This window comes from Hemitrygon akajei, chromosome 21 (assembly GCF_048418815.1).
Source record: "Hemitrygon akajei chromosome 21, sHemAka1.3, whole genome shotgun sequence".
In the NCBI taxonomy this organism is placed as follows: domain Eukaryota; kingdom Metazoa; phylum Chordata; class Chondrichthyes; order Myliobatiformes; family Dasyatidae; genus Hemitrygon; species Hemitrygon akajei.
In genome coordinates this window covers 28512142-28536546 of record NC_133144.1, presented here as the reverse complement: position 1 = coordinate 28536546, position 24405 = coordinate 28512142, and the positions used below count along the sequence as shown (strand labels likewise).

General features: G+C 44.3%; 1 protein-coding gene across 1 annotated transcript in view; it reads right to left on the bottom strand.

Annotated features, from left to right (window-relative positions):
• hcn4 (hyperpolarization activated cyclic nucleotide-gated potassium channel 4) overlaps positions 1 to 24405 on the bottom strand; it is a 494535-nt gene that overhangs the window by 72388 nt on the left and 397742 nt on the right. Inside the window, exons 5-6 of the mRNA XM_073025811.1 lie at positions 13188 to 13334; positions 8918 to 9158 (exon numbers count right to left, since the gene is read on the bottom strand). Of these exons, the coding sequence (XP_072881912.1) occupies positions 8918 to 9158; positions 13188 to 13334 (388 nt within the window). The remainder of the gene's footprint in view (positions 1 to 8917; positions 9159 to 13187; positions 13335 to 24405) is intronic.

Sequence of the window (24405 nt, the reverse complement as noted above, 5' to 3'; positions counted from 1 at the left end):
ACTCCATCTGACAACAACAATTATTCCTTTGCTTTCTGGCAAACTTAGTGGATGATACGAAGATAGGTGAAGGGGTAGGTAGTGCTGAGGAAGCAATGCGATTGCAGCAGGACTTATTCAAATTGGAAGAACAGGCAAAAAAGTGGCAGATGGAATACAGTATTGACAAATGTATGATAATACAGTTCGGTAAAGGGAACAATTGTATGAAATCTAAATGGCAAGAAGGTTCAAACATAAGAGGTGCAAAGGGACTTAGGAGTCCTCGTGCAAGACTCACAGAAGGTTAAGTTACAGGTTGAGTCCATGGTAAAGAAGGCAAATGCAATGTTGGCATTTATTTCAAGGGGAACAGAATATAAAAGCAAGGAGATAATTATAAAGCCGAACCTTTATAATACACTAGTCAGGCTGCACTTGGAGTATTATCAACAGTTTTTAGCCCATTATCTCAGAAAGGATGTGCTGTAGCGATGTACTACATACAGAGCTAGAGACGACACACAGTCGGTAAGTCGTTTCAAGACTAGTTTATTCAAACTTCACGGCGCTGGCATTTAATCCCTAGCGCCCACCCTCTCCGGGCGGAAATGATGTCAGAGGTGCATTACCAAAGTCTCTCCCCGCGCGCTGGCTATTTGTGAGCCGGTTCGCCTGCGCAGAAAGTGGGTCACCACATAACCCCCCCCCCCCTCAGAACCGGCAATACACCCCCCAATGTCCACAGTCTGGATCAGCCTCTGTTTGGGAGGTTTGCCTCTGCGCCGTGGTGCCTGAACCTCAACTGGCTGCGCCAAGTCCACATGGGCTGGTTTGAGTCGGTCCACCGTGAAAACCTCCTCTCTTCTTCTCTCCCCCAAATGTCCAGAATGTACGTGGACCCGTTGTTGTTGATCACCTTGAACGGCCCCTCGTACGGCCGCTGTAGTGGTGCCCGGTGTCCGCCCCTTCATACAAACAGGAAGTTACAGTTCTGCAGGTCTTTGGGTACATGGGTCGGGGTCCATCCATGCTGTGAAGTCGGCACAGGGGCCAGGTTGCGGAGCCTTTTGCGTAGTCTGTCCAGGACTGCTGCGGGTTCTTTCTCTTGCCCCCTTGGGGCTAGTATGAACTCTCCTGGGACGACCAGGGGTGCGCCGTACACCAACTCGGCCGACGAGGAGTGCAGATCCCCTTTGGGCACTGTGCGAATTCCAAGCAGGACCCAAGGAAGCTCGTCCACCCAGTTAGGTCCTCTCAGGCGGGCCATGAGAGCCGACTTCAAGTGACGGTGGAAGCGTTCCACTAGTCTGTTTGACTGTGGGTGGTAGGCAGTAGTATGGTGTAGCTGCGTTCCCAACAGGCTGGAGGTGAACAGGGCGCCTCTGTCGGAGGTAATGTGGGCCGGTACCCCGAAACGTGCTACCCAGGTTGCGATCAGTGCTCGGGCGCAGGAATCGGCAGATGTATCGGTGAGCGGGACCGCCTCTGGCCACCTCGTGAACTGGTCTACCATAGTTAGGAGGTACCGCGCTCCTCGGGACACTGGTAGGGGGGCCCACGATATCCACATGAATGTGGTCGAACCTCCGGTGAGCGGGTTCGAACTACTGCCGTGGGGCTTTAGTGTGCCACTGCACCTTGGCTGTTTGGCACTGCGCGCACGTTCTGGCCCATTCACTGACCTGCTTGCGAAGTCCGTGCCATACGAACTTGCTGGAGACCAACCGGACGGTGGTCCTGATAGATGGGTGCACCAAACTGTGTATGGAGTCGAAAACTTGCCACCTCTAGGCTGCCGGGACGATGGGGTGAGGTTGGCCGGCAGCCACGTCGCACAAGAGGCTCCTCTCACCTGGGCCTACGAGAAAGTCCTGCAGCTGCAAACCTGAGACTGCGGTCCTGTAGCTGGGCATTTCGTCGTGCACCTGCTGCGCCTCCGCCAGTGCTGCATAGTCCACCCCCAGGGACAGGGCCTGGACAGCTGGTCTGGAGAGTGTGTCCGCCACGACGTTGTCCTTTCCCGAGACATGCTGGATGTCCGTCGTGTACTCGGAGATGTAGGACAGATGTCGCTGCTGGCAAGCCGACCAGGGATCGGACACCTTCATGAACGAGAAGGTCAACGGTTTGTGGTCCGTGAACCCGGTGAACGGCCTGCCTTCTAAGAAGTACCTGAAATGCCGGATTGCGAGATACAGTGCCAACAGCTCCCAGTCGAAAGCACTGTACTTGAGTTCAGGTGGTCGTAGGTGCTTGCTGAAGAATGCCAGGGGTTGCCAGCACCCCTCGATGAGTTGCTCCAGCACCCCACCAACTGCTGTGTCGGATGCGTTCACCATGAGTGCAGTCGGAACGTCCGTTCTGGGGTGCATCGCAGCATCTGCTAAGGCTTCCTTGGCTTTAACGAAAGCGGCTGCAGCCTCCTCGTCCCAAGTAATGTCCTTGCGTTTACCCAACATCAGGGTGTACAAAGGGCGCATGATACAGGCTGCTGAGGGAAGGAAACGGTTGTAGAAGTTCACCATACCAACGAACTCCTGCAGGCATTTGACCGTGTTGGGCCGGGCAAAGTGTCGGATCGCGTCTACCTTGGCGGGCAGAGGTGTTGCCCCGTCTTTGGTAATCCTGTGGCCCAGGAAGTCGAAGGTATCAAGACTGAACTGGCATTTGGCCGGGTTGATCGTGAGGCCGAAATCACTCAGGCAGGAGTAGAGCTGGCGGAGGTGGGACAGATGCTCCTGGCGACTACTGCTGGCTATAAGGATGCCGTTCAAATAGATGAACGCAAAGTCCAGGTCGCGTCCCACGGCATCCGTTAGCCGCTGGAACGTCTGTGCGGCATTCTTCAGGCCGAACGGCATTCGGAGGAACTCGAACAGGCCGAACGGGGTGATGAGTGCTGTTTTGGGGATGTCTTCAGGGTGCACTGGGATTTGATGGTATCCCTGGATGAGGTCTACTTTGGAAAATAATCTTGCCCCATGCAGGTTTGCTGCAAAGTCCTGTATGTGCGGCACGGGATAGCGGTCTGGAGTTGTAGCCTCGTTCAGTCTGCGGTAGTCGCCGCATGGTCTCCAACCCCCGGCTGCTTTGGGCACCGTGTGAAGGAGGGAGGCCCATGGGCTGTCGGACCTCCGTACGATCCCCAATTCCTCCATCCTCTTGAACTCCTCCTTCGCCAGGCGGAGCTTTTCCAGGGGGAGCCTTTGTGCACGGGCGTGGAGGGGTGGTCCCTGGGTCAGAATGTGGCGCTGTACCCCGTGTCTGGGCATGGCTGCCGTGAACTGCGATGCCAGAATCGATGGAAAGTCTGCCAGGATTCTGGTGAATTCATTGTCCGACAGCATGATGGAGTCCAGGTGTGGGGCCGGCAACTTGGCTCCACCCAGGGAGAACGTCTGGAAGGTCTCGGCATGTACCAGTCTTTTCCTTTGCAAGTCGACCAGCAGGCTGTGAGCTCGCAAGAAGTCTGCCCCCAGGAGTGGTTGGGCCACCGCGGCCAGTGTGAAGTCCCATGTGAACCGGCTGGCGCCGAACTGCAGCTGCACTGTGCAGGTGCCATAGGTCCGTATCGTGCTACCGTTTGCAGCCCTCAGGGTGGGTCCTGGCTTCCTGTTGCGGGTGTCGTACCCCGTCGGGGGCAAGACGCTGATTTCTGCTCTGGTGTTGACCAAGAAGCAGCGTCCCGACTGTTTGTCCCAGACGTACAAGAGGCTGTCCTGGTGGCCAGCCGCCATAGTCGTTAGTGGCTGCTGGCCCTTGCAGGGCGGGTGACAACGGCGGGCTTCTGTGCCCCACCGCTGGTGGTAGAAACACCACTGTTCACTGGCCTCCTCAGTCCTGCATCTGTGTCGTGTGCACCCCCCTGCTGGGCCTGGTCTGGTCTGCTGTTTGGCGCGTGGCCTGGTAATCTGACCGACGGACGCCACGCTCTCCCTCTTGGCTTTCCACAGCACGTCTGCCCGGGCCGCCACCTTCCGGGGGTCGCTGAAATCTGCGTCGGCCAGCAGCAGATGTATGTCCTTGGGCAGTTGCTCCAGGAATGCTTGCTCAAACATGAGGCAGGGCTTGTGTCCATCAGCCAGGGCCAGCATCTCGTTCATCAATGCTGACGGCAGCCTGTCTCCCAAACCGTCCAGGTGAAGCAGGCGGGCACCCCGCTCACACCGTGAGAGGCCAAAGGTCCCAATGAGCAGTGCTTTGAATGCTTCATATTTGCCTTCTTCCAGGGGTGACTGTATGAAATCCACAACCTGGGCGGCCGTCTCCTGGTCAGGGGAGCTCACCACGTGGCAGTTACGCGTGGAATCAGAGGATATCTGCCGAATCTGGAACTGGGTTTCTGCTTGGCTAAATCACACGCGTGGTCGCAGCGTCCAGAAAGTCGGCAGTTTTAGCGAAACTGTGTGAACAGATGAAGAGTCGGTCATCTTTGGTCCAAATCCCGTTTGGACCGTCGGGGTCACCAATGTAGTGATGTACTACATACACAGCTAGAGATGACATGCAGTCGGTAAGTCGTTTCGAGACTAGTTTATTCAAACTTCGCGGCGCTGGCATTTAATCCCTAGCGCCCGCCCTCTCTGGATGGAAATGACATCAGAGGTGCATTACCAAAGTCTCTCCCCGCGCGCTGGCTATTTGTGAGCCGATTCGCCTGCGCAGAAAATGGGTCGCCACAGTGTTGTCATCAGAGAGTCCAAAGTTGATTCTGGGAATGAAGGGGTTAACATATGAGGAGCATTTGGTACCTTTGGGCCTGTAGTCACTGGAATTTGGAAGAATGCCGGGGGTGGGGGTGGGGGTGGGGGGGGGGGTATTCTCATTGAAACGTACCGAATGCTGAAAGGACTAGATAGGGTGGATGTGGAGAGGATGTTTCCTGTTGGGGGGGGGGAGGTATCCAGAACTAGAGGGCACAGCCTCAGAATTGAAGGGTGAACCTTTAGAACCGAGTAAGGAGGACTTTTTCTTATTAGCCAGACAGTAGTAAACCTGTGGCATACTCTGCCACAGGCTGCAATGGAGGCCAAGTCTGTGCATATATCTAAGGCAAAAGTTGATCATTTCCTGGTTGGTCAGGGCATCAAAAAGTTATGGCGAGAAGGCAGGTGTGTGGGGTTGAATGGGATCCAGGATCAGCCATGATGGATGGGCAGAGTAGACTTGATGGCCAAATAGCCTAATTCTGCTCCTATATCTTATGGCCTTATAGTCTTAATCCATGATCAAAGTCACTTAAATCAGATTTCTTCCACATTCTGATGTTTGCTCTAAACAACAACTGAACCTTTGGACCATACCTGCATTCTTTTATGCATTATGTTGCTGCCACACGATTGGCTGATTAGATATTTGCATTATCGAGCGTACCTAGTCATGCGGCCACTGAATATAGATTCATATTGATCTGCTAATAGTACAGATACTTGTCTATTGGTTATTTTCATTTCTATTTTAGAGAATTCCTGCTTTTAATGAATGTGATCATTTGTCATTTATTTAGATTTATTGTGCTGGAATTCTCCCTGCTTCCAACATGGTTGGAAGCATTGAATAAGATTTAATGCAGTTAAGCAGATGTCACTGACATTATATTAACAATGCATTCCATTTCTGATGGAATGGGTTGTCATAATCAACTTAAGTATAGCCAATCATCTCTTAATACTGTGCTGATTGCATGCACTTTGCTTATCTCCCCCATGGATCGACCTAAGACAACCATAAAAGTGGAAGTTCTACTCAAGATAAGTTAATTACCTTGTGTCAGAAACAGCAAGACAATGAAGTAAATCTCTCACCGCTCAAGTAAAGATTCAAATCTGATGCACCAAATATGGAGATGCTGGAAGTTACTGTATCTGAGTGTGGATGGCTAATTTCCAGTGTACTACAATTTTTTAAGACCATAAGACTTAGGAGCATGTGAGATAGGAGTCGACGAGATCGAGTAAGTTGCAGGATTTCAAGAAAATGAGGAAGATGGGTGCTGGGAGCCCGTAGGGTTGAATGGCCTCTTACTGTGCCATAGTTAGACAATGAGACCTAGCAGCAGGATTAGGCCAAAAGCAGACCTTCCCAGTGATCAAACATTTTAATTCCAATTCCCATTACAATATGTCAGTTTGTGGCTTCCTCTTGTGCCACAATGAAGCACCTTCAGAATGGTGGAGCAACACCATATATTCAGCCTAGTTAGCCTCTAATCTGATGGCATAGTATCAATTTCTCCTGGTAAATAAAAATTACCTCCCTCCCCTCTAGAAAATTCCCAGGGTTGAAATGTTTCTAGTTCTGTCAGCCCAGACATCTACCTCTTAGGAGTCCAACATTAACCTTCATAAAATCTTTTCCCCTACTTCAATCCCTCTCAAAAGTGTCTGAACACCCTTCAGCTGACTGTGCTGCTGCTCGCAGCCCCCTTGGCCTGTCAGCCTAACATGGTTCCAAAGATGTGGTTGCTGCTTTCCACAGGAAGACCGAACCAGCCTGAGTCGAAATCATTAACAGGCGGCAGGAAAGAATCAGTTTTTATTACTGTGCCTGTGAATTGTAATCACTTCAACAGCTGTAGCCTTGTCTCAACATGTTCTCAGAGTGTTATCCAGAAAAAAATAGGTATCATGTGTAAAACACCAGATTTTAACATTTAGATTGGCTTGCACCTGTCAACCTTGAGACTAGAGTGAAAATGTGTCCCATGAAGAGGATGCATTCGTATTCCAATATTTTGCCCTGATAATTGCTGGTAAAATGACAGCTGGGCATGTCAAAATGTATTTACGTGATTTCACCATCAAATTCAACTGTCCAGTAATAAATTAGTCATAGAATCATCAAAAGATTCAGTGCTGAAAGACGCCTTTCAGCCCACTGAGTAATGCTGATAATTAATGACCCCATTTCTACCAATCCTACATTAATTCTGTTATTATTATTTATTTATTTATTGATACTATGCAGTAACAGGTCAATAAGCTCATGCCACCCAATTATACCCCCGTGATAAACTAACCTACATTTTTGGAATGTAGGGGGAAATCAGAGCTGCCAGCAAAGCCTACACAGTCACAGAGAGAACGTGCAAACTCCTTACAGACAGTGTCAGAATGGCACTTTGATCATTGGCTCTGTAAATCATGGCTGCCACGCAGCCCAAATGCCACCATTCACGCACATGTGAGGGACAATTTACGGTGGCCAATTAACCTACCAACCTCCTGAATTTTGTTTGTGTGCGTGTTGCTCAAGATCTCCAGCAGCATCTGTAGAATCTCTTGTGAACCTACCAACAAACACAGGATTGGGTTGTGGGAGGAAACCCGTATGAGAACTAGGAGAATGTGAAAACTCTGTGTAGATATCACTGGAGGGCAGGATTAAATTGGGTTTCTGGCATTGGGACAAACCAAATCTTCATGGTGTACCACTTAATTCTGAACGTGAGGTTGAATTTACCAAGTTCCTCTAACATAGTAAAAACACTTTATTGTGCTTATGTTTATTTACCAATGCAAAAGCATTATTAAATAGACTTCACCTGGAAATCCTGCAAAGATCATTTTTTGGGATCCGTGTTCCCAATGTAGCCTCCACTACTTTGGTGTGACTCTTTATAAATTGGGGAACTGCTTCATTGAGCACCTCCACTCCATCTTTTACACAGAGAGTGGTTGGTACCTGGAATGTGCTGCCCGGGGTGGTGGTAGAGGCAGCTGTATTAGTGACTTCTAAATGTTGTTTAGAGAGGCACATGAATGTGAGAAAAATTGAAAGATGGGGCATGGTGTAGGCAGAAGAGATTAGCTCAGTTGGCCATTTGATTCCTCATCTAATTAGTTCAGCTGGTTGAGCAGCATTTGTGGAGAGAGAGGAATTCTTGATGTCTCAGGTTGAAAATCTTACAGCAACACTGATTCCCAAAGATATGCAAGTTGGTTGGTTAATTGGCTATTTATTCTGTCACACATGCTCAACAATTAAATGTTTTGCCATTTACCTATACCAAGAGGTAATTTACAGCAACCTACTAGCACATACATCGGATCCTAAGAAAAATGAAATATTATACATACTCAGTGACAACTTTACGCAAATAACTAATAGCCAAGCATGTGGTAGCACCTCAGTGCATAAAAGCATGTAGACACGGTCAAGAGACGCAGTTGTTGTTCACTAAACATCAGAATGGGGAAGAAATGTGATCTAAGTGACCTTGACTGTGGAATGATTATTGATGCCAGACAGGGTGGCTTGAATATCTCAGAAACTGCTGATCTCCTGGGATTTTCACACACAACAGTCTCTAGAGTTTGCAGAGAATGATATGAAATGCATAAAAACGTCCAGTGAGTGGCGGTTTTGTGGATGAAAATGCCTTGTTATTGAGAGAGGTCAGAGGAGAAAGGCCAGACTGGTTCAAGCTGACAGGAAGGCGACAGTAACTCAAATAACCACACGTTACAACAGTGGTGTGCAGAAGAGCACAACACATTGAACCTTGAAGTGGGTGAGCTACAGCAGCAGGAAACCATGGACATACACTCAGTGGCAACTTTATTAAATATCGGAAGTACCAAATAAAGTGGACACTGAGTGTAAATTTGAAAGCCACTGCCTCACGAAACCAGAAACCTGGGTTCAATCCTGATCTCAGATGGTATCTTCGTGGAGCTTGCACTTTCTCCCAGTGATCGCATACGTTTCTTCCAGGTGCTATGGTTTCCTCCCACATGAAGTTTGGTAGGTTAAGTAGCCACTGTAAATTACCCCAAATGAGTAGGTAAGTGGTAAAATCTGATTGGAGTTGATGGGATGTGGGCAGAATAATAAATGGGATTAATATAGGATGAGGTATGGACTCAGTGGGATTGGAAGCATGTTTCCCTGATCTCTATAGTTTGATGATTCTATAAAATGATTAGATTTTCACCTCCAAAGTAGGAACCGTCTGATAGTTTGGTCTCCTTATTGCCTTTTGTAAGGACACTGACGAGCCCATGCTGAATGAAGTACATCTTCTTCCCTATTGTTCCCTCGCGGATGATATAATCTCCAGGCTGGAAGACTTCAAAGAGCAGTTTAGTCAGCATGGACGTGACGAAGTTGGGATCTGCGTTCGCAAAGAGGGGCATGGATGCCACCAGCTTCCTGCAGTTAAAGTTAATGATTTCCTGCAAAAATGAGGAAGAGAAAGAAAGTAAGTTAAATCTCATTTACACGCAAGATCTTGACAGTCGCAAATGATGGAAGAATTTGTCGAGTATGTTAATGGTTTGCAAAAGAATTTTTAATTCTGGAGCCAGTTCACTCTTGGGACCAATAATAAAGGACTGTACAGCTCCTGTTCGTATTATTATTTATTTATTTGTTCATTTATTTATTTATAATTGTTTGTGTTTTATTTTTTGCATGGTTTGTCTTTCAAGAACTTTACAACTCGCTCTCAGTATTATTTATTTATTAAGCACATTGGTTGTTTGTCATTCTTTGCTTTTATGTAAATATTCATTGATTCTATTGTATATCTTTGTTTTGCTGTGAATGCCTGCAGGTAGATGAAGCTCAGGGTAGTATTTGGTGATTTGATAATAAGTTTACTTTGATCTTTGAAATTTGCTTTACAGCACATGGGACAACAGTAAAAGACAAAGTCTGGAAAAACGTATGCTTCAAAGGATAGTGAGGGATAAAATTGGTCCCTTAGAGAATCAGAGTGGATAGCTATGTGTGGAGCCGAAAGAGATGGGGGAGATTTTGAACAATTTCTTTTCTTCGGTATTCACTAAGGGGAAGGATATTGAATTGTGTAAGGTAAAGGAAACAAGTAGGGAAGTTATGGAAACTATGATGATTAAAGAGGAGGAAGTACTGGTGCTTTTAAGGAATATAAAAGTGGATAAATCTCCAGGTCCTGACAGGATATTCCCTAGGACCTTGAGGGAAGTTTGTGTAGAAATAGCTGGGGCTCTGACAGAAATATTTCAAATGTCATTAGAAATGGGGATGGTGCCGGAGGATTGGCATATTGCTCATGTGGTTCCATTGTTTAAAAAGGGTTCTAAGAGTTAACCTAGCAATTATAGGCCTGTCAGTTTGACGTCAGTGGTGGGTAAATTAATGGAAAGTATTCTTAGTGATGGTATATATAATTATCTGGATAGACAGGGTCTGATTAGGAACAGTCAACATGGATTTGTGCGTGGAAGAGCATGTTTGACAAATCTTATTGAATTTTTTGAAGAGGTTACGAGGAAAGTTGACGAAGGTAAAGCAGTGGATGTTGTCTATATGGACTTCAGTAAGGCCTTTGACAAGGTTCCGCACAGAAGGTTAGTTAGGAAGGTTCAGTCGTTAGGTATCAATATTGAAGTAGTAAAATGGATTCAACAGAGGCTGGATGGGAGATGCCAGAGAGTAGTGGTGGATAACTGTTGTCAGGTTTGAGGCCGGTGACTAGTGATGTGCCTCAGGGATCTGTACTGGGTCCAATGTTGTTTGTCATATACATTAATGATCTGGATGATGGGGTGGTAAATTGGATAAGTAAGTATGCAGATGATACTAAGGGAGGTGGCGTTGTGGATAATGAAGTAGGTTTTCAAAGCTTGCAGAGAGATTTAGGCCAGTTAGAAGAGTAGGCTGAACGATGGCAGATGGAGTTTAATGCTGATAAGTGTGAGGTGCTACATTTTGGTAGGAATAATCCAAATAGGACATACATGGTAAATGGTAGGGCATTGAGGAATGCAGTAGAACAGAGTGATCTAGGAATAATGGTGCATAGTTCCCTGAAGGTGGAATCTCATGTGGATAGGGTGGTGAAGAAAGCTTTTGGTATGTTGGCCTTTATAAATCAGAGCATTGAGTATAGGGGTTTGGATGTAATGTTAAAATTGTATAAGGCATTGGTAAGGCCAAATTTGGAGTATTGTGTACAATTCTGGTCACCAAATTATAGGAAAGATATCAACAAAATAGAGAGAGTACAGAGAAGATTTACTAGAATGTTACCAGGGTTTCAGCACGTTACAGGGAAAGGTTGAACAAGTTATGTCTTTATTCTTTGGAGCATAGAAGGTTGAGGGGGGACTTGATAGAGGTAGTTAAAATTATGAGGGGGATAGATAGAGTTGACGTGGATAGGCTTTTTCTATTGAGAGTAGGGGAGATTCAAACAAGAGGACATGAGTTGAGAGTTAGGGGCAAAAGTTTAAGGGTAACACAAGGGGGAATTTCTTTACTCAGAGAGTGGTAGCTGTGTGGAACGAGCTTCCAGTAGAAGTGGTAGAGGCAGGTTCAATTTTGTCATTTAAAAGAAAATTGGATAGGTATATGGACAGGAAAGGAATGGAGGGTTATGGGCTGAGTGCGGGTCAGTGGGTCTAGGTGAGAGTAAGCGTTCGGCATGGACTAGAAGAGCCAAGATGGAGTGTTTCCATGCTGTAATTGTTATATGGTTATAAATCCTTTTGTTTAAGTTACAGTGCAGCACAGAGGCACAGCAGTAGATGGGACTCAATGAGTTAACTGCTGAATATTTTGGAAAAATTTATCAATGTCTCTTTAATTTAAAAAAACCTGGGGTTTAAGCTTTTTCATTTTCAAATGGTGTAATTCACTTGAAGAAGGTTGCATGAAGCTTTGCCATTCATCGGGTTGGCATTAGATGATATGAAATGCATCATTGTTACAAGAAAGTGCATTAATATTCTGGACTAAAATGAGATCAACATGACAGATAAAAAGGAACAAATTAAAACTAGGATAGATTGAACAGCTCTGGCTGACTAGGTTTATTCCTGACCTCCTGTGCTGTCTCTGTGGAGTTTGCAGGTCTTCCATGACCCTGTGGGTTTGCCCCAAAACATTCCTTTTTTTCCTCATATGACAAAGATATGCTAGTAACTAGGTGGGAGGTATAAATCATTCCTGGTGTAGGTGTTTGGCAGGAAAATCGTAGAGTCGTATCCAGAGAGAGTCATAGAGACATTAAGCACTGCGGCATAGACACAGACCCTCCAGCCCATCTAGTCCATGACAAGCTAGTATTCATCTTCATCCCATTGACCCACACTTGGACTTAGCCTTCTGTACCCTTTTCATCCACGTACCTAGCAAATTTCTCTTAAATGCTGAAACTGAACCTGCATCCACCACTGCCAATGAGCTACGGAGACAAAGGTAGGGAAACGGGGTTGATGGGTTGCTTTGAGAGCTAACCTAACTATCCCTTGGCTTACAATAACAATGACCAAAGCAAGCAAAACTAATCAAGGTTAATGTAGCAAAGGTAAGCAGTCTCCTATTTGAACCCTAAAGCAGGGAGAGATTCTTTTAAATGCCACTCCCTCTTTGGTTGTGTAAGTTTTACCCTCTAGAAATCTAAGATGTTCCCATTTTGACACCCATTCCCTTTGCATTCACCTGAGTTTTTGGGAATAATTTTCAGATCAGAGATTAGACTGCTTCGAACATGCTTTATCACTAATCAGTTCATCTATACCATAATGAAAAGATGATCATGCAGTGTGTGCACCAGGGTATGCTCGAACCAGAAGTAACTTGGACTGAGTTTCAATAGATCCAAGGCAGATCCTTCAGTGTAGATGACCAGCACCAGTAGTCCTGCCCAATAACTCATCTGTAATATAGTTCCTCCTCAGGTTACAAATGCCCAACTAATTGATACCCCATAAACATGAAGGTGCATTTATGGTAGACTAGAGGGGTAGACAGGGATGGATTTATTAGATACTGTGAAGCTGCAGGTATCTTCTACCAGGAGGGAATGAGGTACATCCAGTGCCTTCTCTCCTCATCCCACCATTTCTGTGACACTTTCCCACAAACTGTTCTTCATCATGGACTTACAGTTTGGTTTACGAACAGTTCTCAGGAATTAAACCCTGTTGAAACACAGGGGCAGTCAGTACTAACTAACCCATGGATCAGTATACTTTTGGTGGCAAATTCGCCTCGGCATGGTAAGAATCAGATTATATGTGGTTTCCGCTGCCCCAGTGAAAGAACAATGTTACCAATGACAGATGGACTGCTATTACTTGCCAGCTTCTCAAACTACTCATACAATGGACTTGGAAGAGAAAAATCAATGGGGTGTGGTACAGATTGGCTGAAAGTACCACATGATAAACTGGGTGAGAAAAGTCAAGGCTGCACCAGCAAAGTTTGTACCTCACCTCACGGAGAGGCTCACTCAGTTCCCCAAGTATACTCTCCTCGTCAAACATCTTGCCCTGGAAACGATGCTCATAGTAATCATGGATTCTCTGGCGCATGTCAGCTGGCAGCTTGTGGAACGACATGTACTGCTCCACCTGTTTGTACTGCAGAGAGAAGAATAAAAGAGAAGTTACTGAAGGGTGAATGTAATTGATTAAACATAGCTATGACTCATGACCTGTCCATTGTACTTGGAATCTTGCCCACTTCCGACGTGGCAGGTCAAACATCAGAAGAGTCAATGGCTTAAGGTCAAAACCTATTACACGCAATTGCAGAACTTGTAACTGCACCCCAAACAAAACACCACAGAGAATAAGAGTCATGAAGTCATATTATAGTTACAGTATATAAAACTTCAGTTGGGCCACACTTGGGAGTCTTATGTGCATTTCTGGTCATCCCATTACAGGAAGTACGTGGAGGCTTTGGAATGGATGAAGAAGTGGTTTAGCAGAATGCTGTCTGGATTAGAATCACAAGGAGAGGTTGAAGAAACCTGGGCTGTTTTCTCTGGACCATCACAGGTTGAGGGGTGACCTGATAGAAGGTTTTTAAATCATGAGAGGCATAGATAGAGTAGGTAGTCAGAATCTTCCTCCCAGGGTGAAAATGTCAAATTCTAGAGGATATGCATTTAATGTGAAGGAGGTTAATATTTAAAAGAAATGTATAGGGCAAGATTTATTTTACACAGAGAGTGATAGGTGTCTGAAACATGCTGCAGGTGTAGTGGTGATAATGGTGTTTAGAAAGACACATGAACATTCAGGGAGAAGAGGGATATGGATCGCAGACAGACATAAGATATTAGGTTCAATTTAGCATCATGTCCGGTGTGACTTTGTGGGCCTGTTCCTGTGCTGTACTGTACTGTGTTCTATGCTGAATTCTGCTGGAAATGTGAACTGTGCCTCTTGCAGCCTAGCTCCTTGTATATGGCCATCATTTCCCTTACGGCATTACTACAGTTTGGTTGTGCAGTACACAGAGCAGGCTTAGGTCTAATGGCTGAATAATTCCCTTCGCTGCTGCTATTTCATATTTTCCATTTTTCCATGGTTTAAAGAGACCACTTCACACCCCACCACTCATTCCACCAGTCACATCTGGCACCTCTCCTTCTCCTCTTCATACTGGCTATCTCCCCTTTCGTGAATTTAAACTGGTGGTAGGGTTTTAACTTGAAACATCAGCAATTCCTCCCCCCCCACAGATACTGCTTGACTGCTGAGTTCTTCCACCACTTTGCTTGCTGCAGCCAACTGATCTGTTGTGAACATGCTAGCTCATACTAAATCCCTAGTGCCCTCTTATTGTCTCCAGACTCTCCACATTCTCATAAATCCTACCATCCACCTATACAAGGGGCAAATTTCACAGCGGCCAATTAATTTACCAAGGCTTAAGTCTTAGGGATGTGGAAGGAAACTGGAGCATCTGGGGTAAAGCCCACATGGTGTCGCTGAGAGAGTACAAACTCCACACAGACAGCACTAGAGATCACGATAAACCTAGCTGCCAGAGCTGTGTGGCAGCAGTTCTACCAGCTCCGACACTGTGCTGCCCTGTTGATTAACATGCAGCTGCTCCACCATAAGGCACAGGAGCAGAATTAGGCCATTTGACCCATTGAGGCTGCTCTGCCATTCCATCATGGCTGATTTATCATCCCTCCCAACTCCATTCTTCTGCATTCTCACCCTTACTAATCAAGAACCTGTCAACCTCCACTTTAATTGTACCAAGTGACTTGGCCTTCACAGCCCTCTGTGGCAATGGCGAAGGTAATTTAGCCCATTAAGTCTTTTCTAGCTCCCTAGAAGAGGATTCTATTGAGCCCCATCATTTGACTTTTCTATGCCACCCTTAAAATTATTATCCCTCAATATTATAATCTATGAAATGGAGGGACAGACATCTTGAATTGGATAAGTTATTTATGCCAAGCAAAGAAAGCATTTAAACTCAAGATATATGAGACAGCAGATGCTGGAAGCTGGAGTAATCAACTGCTGAAGAAACCCAATGGGTCTGCCGGCATCTTTGGAAATGGACAGTCGATGTTTCAGGTTGAGATCCTTCATCTGAACTTGAAGGCAGAGGGGAAATAGTCAGTATAAAATGGTAAACAGAAGAGAAAGAACTGGTGAAGAGGGAAGAGAGCAGTATCTCATATTCTGCTTGGGAGTCTGCAACCCGATGGCATGAATATTGAATTTTCAGATTCCAAGTAAACTGCTCCCCTTCTGTCCCTTTTCTCTTTCCTCCAATTCCTCCTACACTCCTTCCATCCATCTCCCATCACACTGCTTCTTTTCCCTCCTCCACCCCATCTATCTGCCCGTCACCCACACACTTCTCCCACTGGTTCTCTTCCCCCACTGCTTCCATCTGCCCTTCCATCTCCCTCACTCAGTTCCATGCTCCATCTTCCTCTCCTATCAGATTTCATCATCTGCAGGCCTTTGTTGCTTCCAACTATGACCTCCCAGCCTCTGCCACTATCTCCTGTCTCCCCTCCTCCATCTGTCTGTTGCCCTTCCTCACCTGGATCCACCCATCACCCGCCAGCTCTTGTGCCATCCCTTTCCTCCAGCTCTCTCCCCTCTATCTATCAGGCCAGTTGAGTAGCCTTGACTCAAAATGCCGACAGCCCATTTCCCCCACAGATGTTGCCTGACCTGTTGAGATTGTCCAGCATCTTGTTTTGCAAAGCATTTAACTTCCCTGTTGGTTCATAGCGTGCCCAGTGCAGCTGTAGCGAGGTTGCTGCATGACTGAACTGTGTGAACCGTGCAATCAACACATAACCCCATGGAAATCCAACAGCCAGTATCATTGCACACTTTGTAATGACCCGGCCCACATTTATATTGCAGATGCTCTTGGGTGCTAACATCTGCACATCTGAGTACAATGAAAAGCGAGCTGGGTTCAATTCCACCATCTGTAAGGAGATTGTACATTCTTCCCATGACCATGTGGCTTTCCTTCAATAGGCATATCCCTCCATAGGCAAAGCCTATCATTGGGCACTTCTTAAAGGGGAGTTAGCAGAAGGAATCAACATCCATCATTAAGGATGCCCCCCATTCAGGCTGGGATCTCTTTTTGCTGCTGCCTGATAGAAGGTAGAACAAAAGCCTTAGGTCCCACACCACCAGGTACAGGAACAATTATTACCCTACCACCAACAGGCTCTGGAGCCAGCATGGATAATTTCACCCACTTCTACTCTGAACTGAATCTATAAACAAGGGACTAACTTTCAAGGACTCTACAGCTCATGTTCTCAGCATTTATTTATTTATTTGCACAGTTTGTCTCCTTTTGCAGATTGGTTGTTGTCATTCTTTGTTTTTATGCTGTTTTTCATTGATTCTATTGTATTTCTTTGTTCTATTATGAATGCCCACAGGAAAATGAATCCCAGGGTTGTACATGGTAACAAGTAAGTACTTAGATAATAAACTTGCTTTGAACTTTCAACTTTGAACATATGAGTTAGTAGACTAGTTGGCCACATGTGTGCAATTGAGCAACATGGGCTCATTGGGTCAGAAGGACCTGCTACCATATTGTATCTCTAAATAAATTTAAAAAGGGATAACATTGTCCCAACTAGTTTGCTATGTAGAAATCACAGCTGCAGCTTTGCTGGACACTGGGAGAATTGCAGAGACACGCAGCCTCAAGAAAAAGCACACATTTGCAAGTCGTGATTCACAGAATTATCTCCTGATGTTGCTGGGGAAATCTTAAGGCTGCAGAGAGTTTAAGTGCTTCATTAACTTAGCACAGATGACTCAGGCAGCTTCTGATCAGAACAAAATTGCTTCCTTCTCTGAAACTCAGGTTTTAGAATAGAAATGAGTGGGCTGTTGTAAAAGCTCATCTGGTTCACTTGTTGGGGGATGAAATCTGTTGTCCTCAGCCGGTCTGGGTTATAAGCAACTCCAGACTCATCAATGGAGACACAAGGTAATGCAGATGATGGAATTTGGAGCAAAAAGCAATTTGCTGGGGGATCTCTGTGGCTCAGGCAGCATCTGTGGGAGGAAAGGGATTGTTCCACAGATCTTGGTTTCAATTAAGACACTGAAAATTCCTTTCTTCCCATGGATACCACTCGACCTGCTGAGAACCTCCAGTAGATAGTTGCTCCAGACGCACCAAGATGGTTTGACTCTCAATTGCCCTCTGAAATGGTTCAGCATTCCTTTGGGTCAAGGGGCAATTAAAGAGCATTTATTAAATTCATTCACTAATGGGGAAGGTGATGGCAACGCCCAAACCTATTTAATTATCCAATCAGGAATTGAGGCAGTCATGCTGCTCCCACCATTGGTTCTGGAGTCACAAGTAGGCCAGGTAGTCCAAAGGTGACAAATTCCCTTCTCTGAAGAACACTCAGGAGCCACATGTTTTTTTTAATATATAACAATTCTTTGTATTATTTGCCTGAAATGTATACAAATTTGAACTCCCTGTTTGCCATGAAAAGAATCAAACTGATGTGCCCAGATAAATGCTCCAGAATTCTGCCTGCCGGACTGTTATTATAACCGTTACATTATTGTAAGATAAAAGTTATAAAAGCACAAAAGTAGACTATTCAGTCATCCCTACATTTTCCCCATACATTTGCAAATTATTTACCCACAAACATTTATCCAATTCAGTTTTGAAAGGTCCAATTCAATCTGACCCATCACCTTGAGTTTATTGTTAAATGCACAAGTACCATGAGATACAAATACAATGAAAAACTTGGTTGCTGCCACAGCACTGGTGTGTAAGTACAAACAACACACAGAAAATAAATTATACATATAATTATTCCACACAAGTATAATTTGTGTAAAGCAAATTATATTTGTCCAGGAATGACTTTTAAGGTATTCCCACAAAACAAGAAAATTCCTTTATACTTCAATTTGCTCTGTAGATATGAATTTCCCACTATTCAAGACATTTACAAAGGCAGGTGTGTAAAAAGTGCCCAAAGGATCATTGGGGACCTGAGTCACCCCAACCACAAACTGTTCCAGCTGCTACCATCTGGGAAAAGGTACCACATAGCCAGGACTAACAGGCTCTGGGGCAGCTTCTTCCACCAGACCATCACTGATTATTTCATGCTGACACAACTGTATTTCTATGTTATATCGACTGTCCTGTTGTACATACTATTTATTATAAATGACCACAAATTGCACATTGCACATTTAGACGGAGATGTAACATACAGATTTTTACTCCTCATGTATATGAAGGACGTAAGTAATAATGTCAATTCAATTCAATGACTGTCCGACATGGTGGGCAAAGAGTGTTACTTCTAGAAAAAAATCTACCACAAGGTCTTTGGTCTAAGAGATTCCCCATCTGGAAATGAGTTTCAGATTATGGGAATTTATTTTCCCTAAGGGAACATATTGGAATGCCTTTCCTCATAGAGGAATGGAAGCAATGACCCTTAAGGCAAATGTAGATATACTCTTTAGAAACACATAGGTGGTAGTTATAATGGGTGGATGTGGAAGCCATCAGATTGTCTATGGTTTTATTGAATAGTAAAACAGGTTTGAGTGATAAACCCCTGCTCTTAATTCACATGTTCATATCCAGAACAGAGATTAGTTGATATTTCCTCAAAGAATCATACAGCCTTTCAGCCCAACTGGTCCATGCTGATGTCCCATTTGCCCACATTTGACCCATATCCCTCTAAACCAGGAGTTCCCAACCTTTTTTATTATGCCATGTTCCAATATCATTAAGCAAGGGGTCCATGGAACCCAGGTTGGAAACCCCTGCTCTAAACTATCCCTATCCAATTAACCATTCAAGTTTCATTTAAATGTTGCTATTATACGTGCTTCAACCACTTCCACTGGCAGCTCATTCTATATAAGGGCCAAACTCTGGGTGAAGAAGTTCCCCCTTAAGTTTCTATTAAATGTCTCTCCCTTTACCTTAAACTATACTCTCAAGTTTTAGATTCCTAAACCCTAGACAAAAGACATACATCTCTAAGATCACCCCTTATTCTCCTAAAGGCTAAGATCAAATGAATGTCCTGTAGATCAAATGATGAAGTGTCATTAAATGATCCTATTTAATGCACCTGGTGGCAGGTGGAGATACGTCTCTACCAAAGGAGGTGTAAGGCAATCCTTCCCTCTGCTAGACTGCAGGTTACCCTTGGCCAAGGAGTAGCACCTGCTCAGCCCCCTCGATCAGGGTCACATGAAGCCACACGAGCAGATGGTGGATGGTGGAAAGACTGTGATTGGCCACGTCATACAACATGGCACTTAACGAACGAATTCAGTGCATACACCACTTAGAGAGTTATTCAAAGTCCCTACTATTATACACTCCCACATAAATATTCCACTTCTGGTAAACACAATAGATTTTGCTGATGTTGGAAATCTTGAACAACACACACAAAATTCTGGAGGATCTCATTAAGTCAAGCGGTATGGATGGAGGGGAATAAACAGTCAACGTTTTGGGCCAAGACCCTTGATCAGTACTGGAAAGGAAAGGGGAAGAGGCCAGAGTAATAAGGTGGGAGGTGGAAGGTGGAAGAGGAGTACAAAGGCAGGTAATAGATGAGACCAGGTGAGTGGGAAATGAGAGGGATGAAGTGAGAAGCTGGGAGGTGAAACATGGAAAAGATAAATGGCTGAATGAAAGGGAATCTAATAGGAGAGCACAGTGAGCCATGGAAGAAAGGGAAGGAGGAGGGGAACTAGAGGGAGGTGATGGGCAACTGAGGAGAAAAGAAGGTGTGAGTGGATAACCAGAATGGGAAATGGAAAATGAAAGAAGGGGGAATGGGAGTGATTACCATCTATTAGATAAATTGTTCATGCTATAAGGTTAGAAGCTACCCAGGCAGAATACGAGGTGTTGTTCCTCCAACCTGAGTTTGGCCTCATTGTCACAGTACAGGAATCCATGTACAGGCATGAAAGAATAGGACATGCCCCTTTGTAAAGTATAGGGCTGTTCCATGCTGATTTTTACCACGCTAGCTGCTGCCAGGTTTTACTGTGTTCTGCATAAGCATGTGCAGCCAATATATCTAGAAAATGCAGGGAGGGGTGGGATTCAACAGCAGATACAATAGACCGCTTTCCAAAGTGTTGTTGAAAAGCAATTTAACACTTCTGTATTTGGCATATCATGAGAAATCTGGACTGAGAAATTGTGTTATTTCCAGGCTTGGCCCCATGCACTATTGCCATACAGTGTTAACTAGTACAATTCCCATACTCTAATCACCCAGTGAAGCAATTCCTGTGTATTAGGGTATGGTGTTCAGTGGGGCAAAGATCATAGCCTGCTCTTTTGAATGGTCTAGACCGCATTTCTCTAGTCCATGTCCCAACCGAGTTATCACTGCCCCACTTTATGTACCTTCAGGCAGAGTTAAGTTTTGCATGAGCTATGATGACATCATAACTTTCCCCTTTTCTGATCACAGTACTTGATGTTGGACTTAAACAATAGGCCATTTGCCGTGGTCGTTAATCCATAATAAAAATGGCAGAAGCAGACCAAATGAAAAAGAAATATAGACAGTACAGTGTGGAGTATCTGAAATATGTTTTTATACCAGCACTAAGTAACGAACAGCAGCCAATGTGTCTGTAGTGTGAAAAAGATTTTTCAAATGAGGCAATGAACCCATCCTAGTATCTTGATAATTTCAATAGAATACACTCTGTTAAAACAAACAAGAACTTGGCTTATTTTCAGTAAATTTGTGAAAACTTTCAGAAACAGAAAACACTTCAAAACATGTTTGCCAGCACCACAACAAAACAGTGATGCTTGTGTGCTTTGTACACTATTTTATTGCTCATTGCTAAATCTGGAAATTCCCATACAATTGGAGAAGAACCAATTTTGCTAGCAGTAAGGGAAGCTCTAAGTATGGTTTTGCATTAGTGACTAGACCAAATAATTAAAGTGACTCTGCTTAATGACAACTCTGTTCAAAGACAAAATGATTAGATTCTGAAAATATGGAAAACACTTAGAGCAACAGAATTTGCTCTGCAGTTCAATGAGTCAATTTTGCCAGACAACGAATCTTTGCTTCTTGGTTATGGTCATTTCATAAAAGATGAAAGCATGGTTCAGGAGTTGTTGTTTGAATGGGGACTAGAAACAGATATGAAGGGGCAGTCAATATTTCGGGCAATTTAAAGTTTATATTTACCTTTTCTACCTTTTGCTCCCCAGATTCTTACCTCATTCCTCCTCCCCCACCCTTCCACCTTCCCACTCACCTGGTCTTATCTATCACCTGCCAGCTTGTACTCCCTCCCTTCTCCCACCTTTTTATTCTATTGAGCAATTTTTTCAAAGAGGACATTCTGCTCTCCAACATTCTTGTTTGTGCAACAGATGGGGCATCATCAATGACAGGACACCACCACGGGGTCATTACTTTCTTGAGAAAAGGTGTATGTAACATAGTTACCATTCACTATGTAATTCACAGACAACATCTTGTCAGAACAAATCATTAAACACTATTATTACAGTGGTAAATAAAATCAAGTCCCATGCTTTCAATTCTTGACTATTTCCAGAGCTTTGTACTGAGAAAGGTGAACCATCTGAACACTTGCTGTTGCACACAGAAGTCAGATGGCTCTCAGAAGGATGCTTCTATGTGCTTTTTGAAACTGCGATAAAATTCTTTGAAGACTCGAATTCTTCATTCAGCAATCAACTCAAGAATATTAAGCATGACATTGCTCATTCCTCACAATTATTCACAAAATTTAATGAAATCAATCTTCAATTGTAAGGATCAAAATCAAATTAGTCGCCTCCACATTTCTGTCCAAGTTAACCGTAATTAAGAGCAACTTTGGCCGTTGTGACCTTTTCCAGTTTCCAAGCCTTTCTGAGTTGGAGAAGAAAGAAAGAATACCAGATGATGATCTTCAAGTATACTTTGCCCACCTGGGTGAGCTGACTAAAGGCATGTCAGAGAAATTTCAGGATCTCTCCTTGATCTAAATTCTAGATTGGGTGATAAATCCTGAACACTTATAATGAGGAATTAACAGGAAGGATGGAGGAAGAACTGATCTTGCTTCAAAATGACTTGAAGCTGATGCTAGGATTTAAAATATCATATAAAGACAGAAAGAAATCTCTGAACGCTAACCTGCACAGTGGAAAAATGTCAAAATGCTCTTTATTGCTTTTTCAATATCATATTTAGTGGAGTGCAGTTTTAGTGCAATTGCCCAAATTCTTTCAAAACAATGAAACAGACGCAAATGACTGAACTTGGGGATATGAGACTCCTTCTGAGTGAGATTCAGTCTGATTTTAAAAAGCTGATGTTACTGCCCAAAGCCTGCTTTTCTGATTGAAAGGTGAAAAAGCAACGAAGTAGTGAATATTAGAGCTATTAATGCACACTCTTAAATTGTTGAAAAAATTGATTTTATTGTAATTTTAAGAAATCATTTTATTTGTAGCTTTAAACAGATTTGAATATTTTCTGCAATTAGTTGTCACTGCTTTGAATTTGCAGTTCCTAATTTCTTTCACCATGCATCGTAAATCAAAATCCTTTATAGTTTTTATGCAATGGCCAGAAAGTGAGAAGGGGGTTTTGGGGATGTGGTCAGGCAGCCAAGGGAGCGGTAAACCAAAAAAGTTTGGGAACCACTGCATTGGGCTAACCCATTGTCCCTGAGCTCAGCATTGAACCCACTGGAGCTTCTGTAATGACTAAGCCAAGAACTTGGAGGCACTTGTTCCAGGCCTCAGATCTTCACTCTTCCTCCAAGCTCTCAGAGCATGGACTGCTATTCCAAAGCTCTTTTTATTTCTCGTTCGACTTTTGCTTGAGTTCTGTCGGCCAAGAGGTTTGTAAAGCCTTGATACTTTTAGCACTCCAGAGGATATGTCTTAAATCAGAACACCTAAATATGTCAAGAACAGTACTCACAGATGGCTGCAAAGTAAGAAGAAGATAGCTTCAAATTTTACATGTGGCTCCCATGGTAATCGTCCAATGTTACAATGTATAAAAAGCTTGGATCTCCTGCAATATCCCGCTTAGCCTCTCCATTTTATTCAGTCTCTACAGAGAAGTATGAGACAATTACGCATTCAGAAACTAAGATAAAGATGCCACTTCACTGTTAGACAATAGTCTGGGAGGACAGAAATAACAGTTTTTAGACTTTGGATTCAGGCAGATATCGGGACCTATTGTCAGATCTGTTGCGCCTTTATCTGCAGTCACTGATGGCAGTGGTTGCAGCAGGCAGATGTAAATAGAACATCTGTGTGTGTTACTCAGAATCAGAATCAGGTTTAAAATCACCAACCTATATCATGGAATTTATTGCTTTGCAGCAGCAGTACAGTGCAATACCTAAAAATACTATAAATTACAATAAAAAATACAGGCCATGGATTTGCACCTTGGAAAGTTTCCAGGGCACAAGCCTGGGCAAGGTTTTTTTTTATGGAAGACCGGCAATTGCCCAAGCTGCAAGTCTTCCCTCTCCACGCCACTGATGTTGTCCAAGGAAAGGGCATTAGAACCCATACAGCTTGGCACCGGTGTCGTCGCAGAGCAATGTGTGGTTAAGTGCCTTGCTCAAGGACACAACACGCAGCCTCAGCCAAGGCTCGAACTAGGGACCTTCAGATAACTAGATGAACGCCTTAACCACTTGACCACGGCAATATATGTTAACAATTAAATTAAATAAGTAGTGCAAAAAGAGAAAAAGACAGTGAGATAGTGCTCAAGGATTGGTTCATTGCCTGTTCAGAAATCTGATGATGGAGGGGAAGTAGCTATTCCTAAAACTTTGAGTGTCTGTCTTCAGACTCCTACACTTCCTCTCTGATGGTAGCAATGAGAACACGGATGTCCTTGGTGATGGGAGTCCTTAATGACAGCTGCCTTTTTGAGGCATCGCATTTTGAAGATGTCCTCGATGCTGGGGAGTTTAGTGCCCCTGATGGAGCTGGCAGAGTCTGCAACCCTCTGTAGCTTTTTTCTTGATGTTTTGCAGTGACCCCTCCCTACCAGGCGATGATGCAACAAGTTGGAAGGTTCTCCACGGTATATCTGAGAATAGCATAGGGATGGGAGGCCTCAAG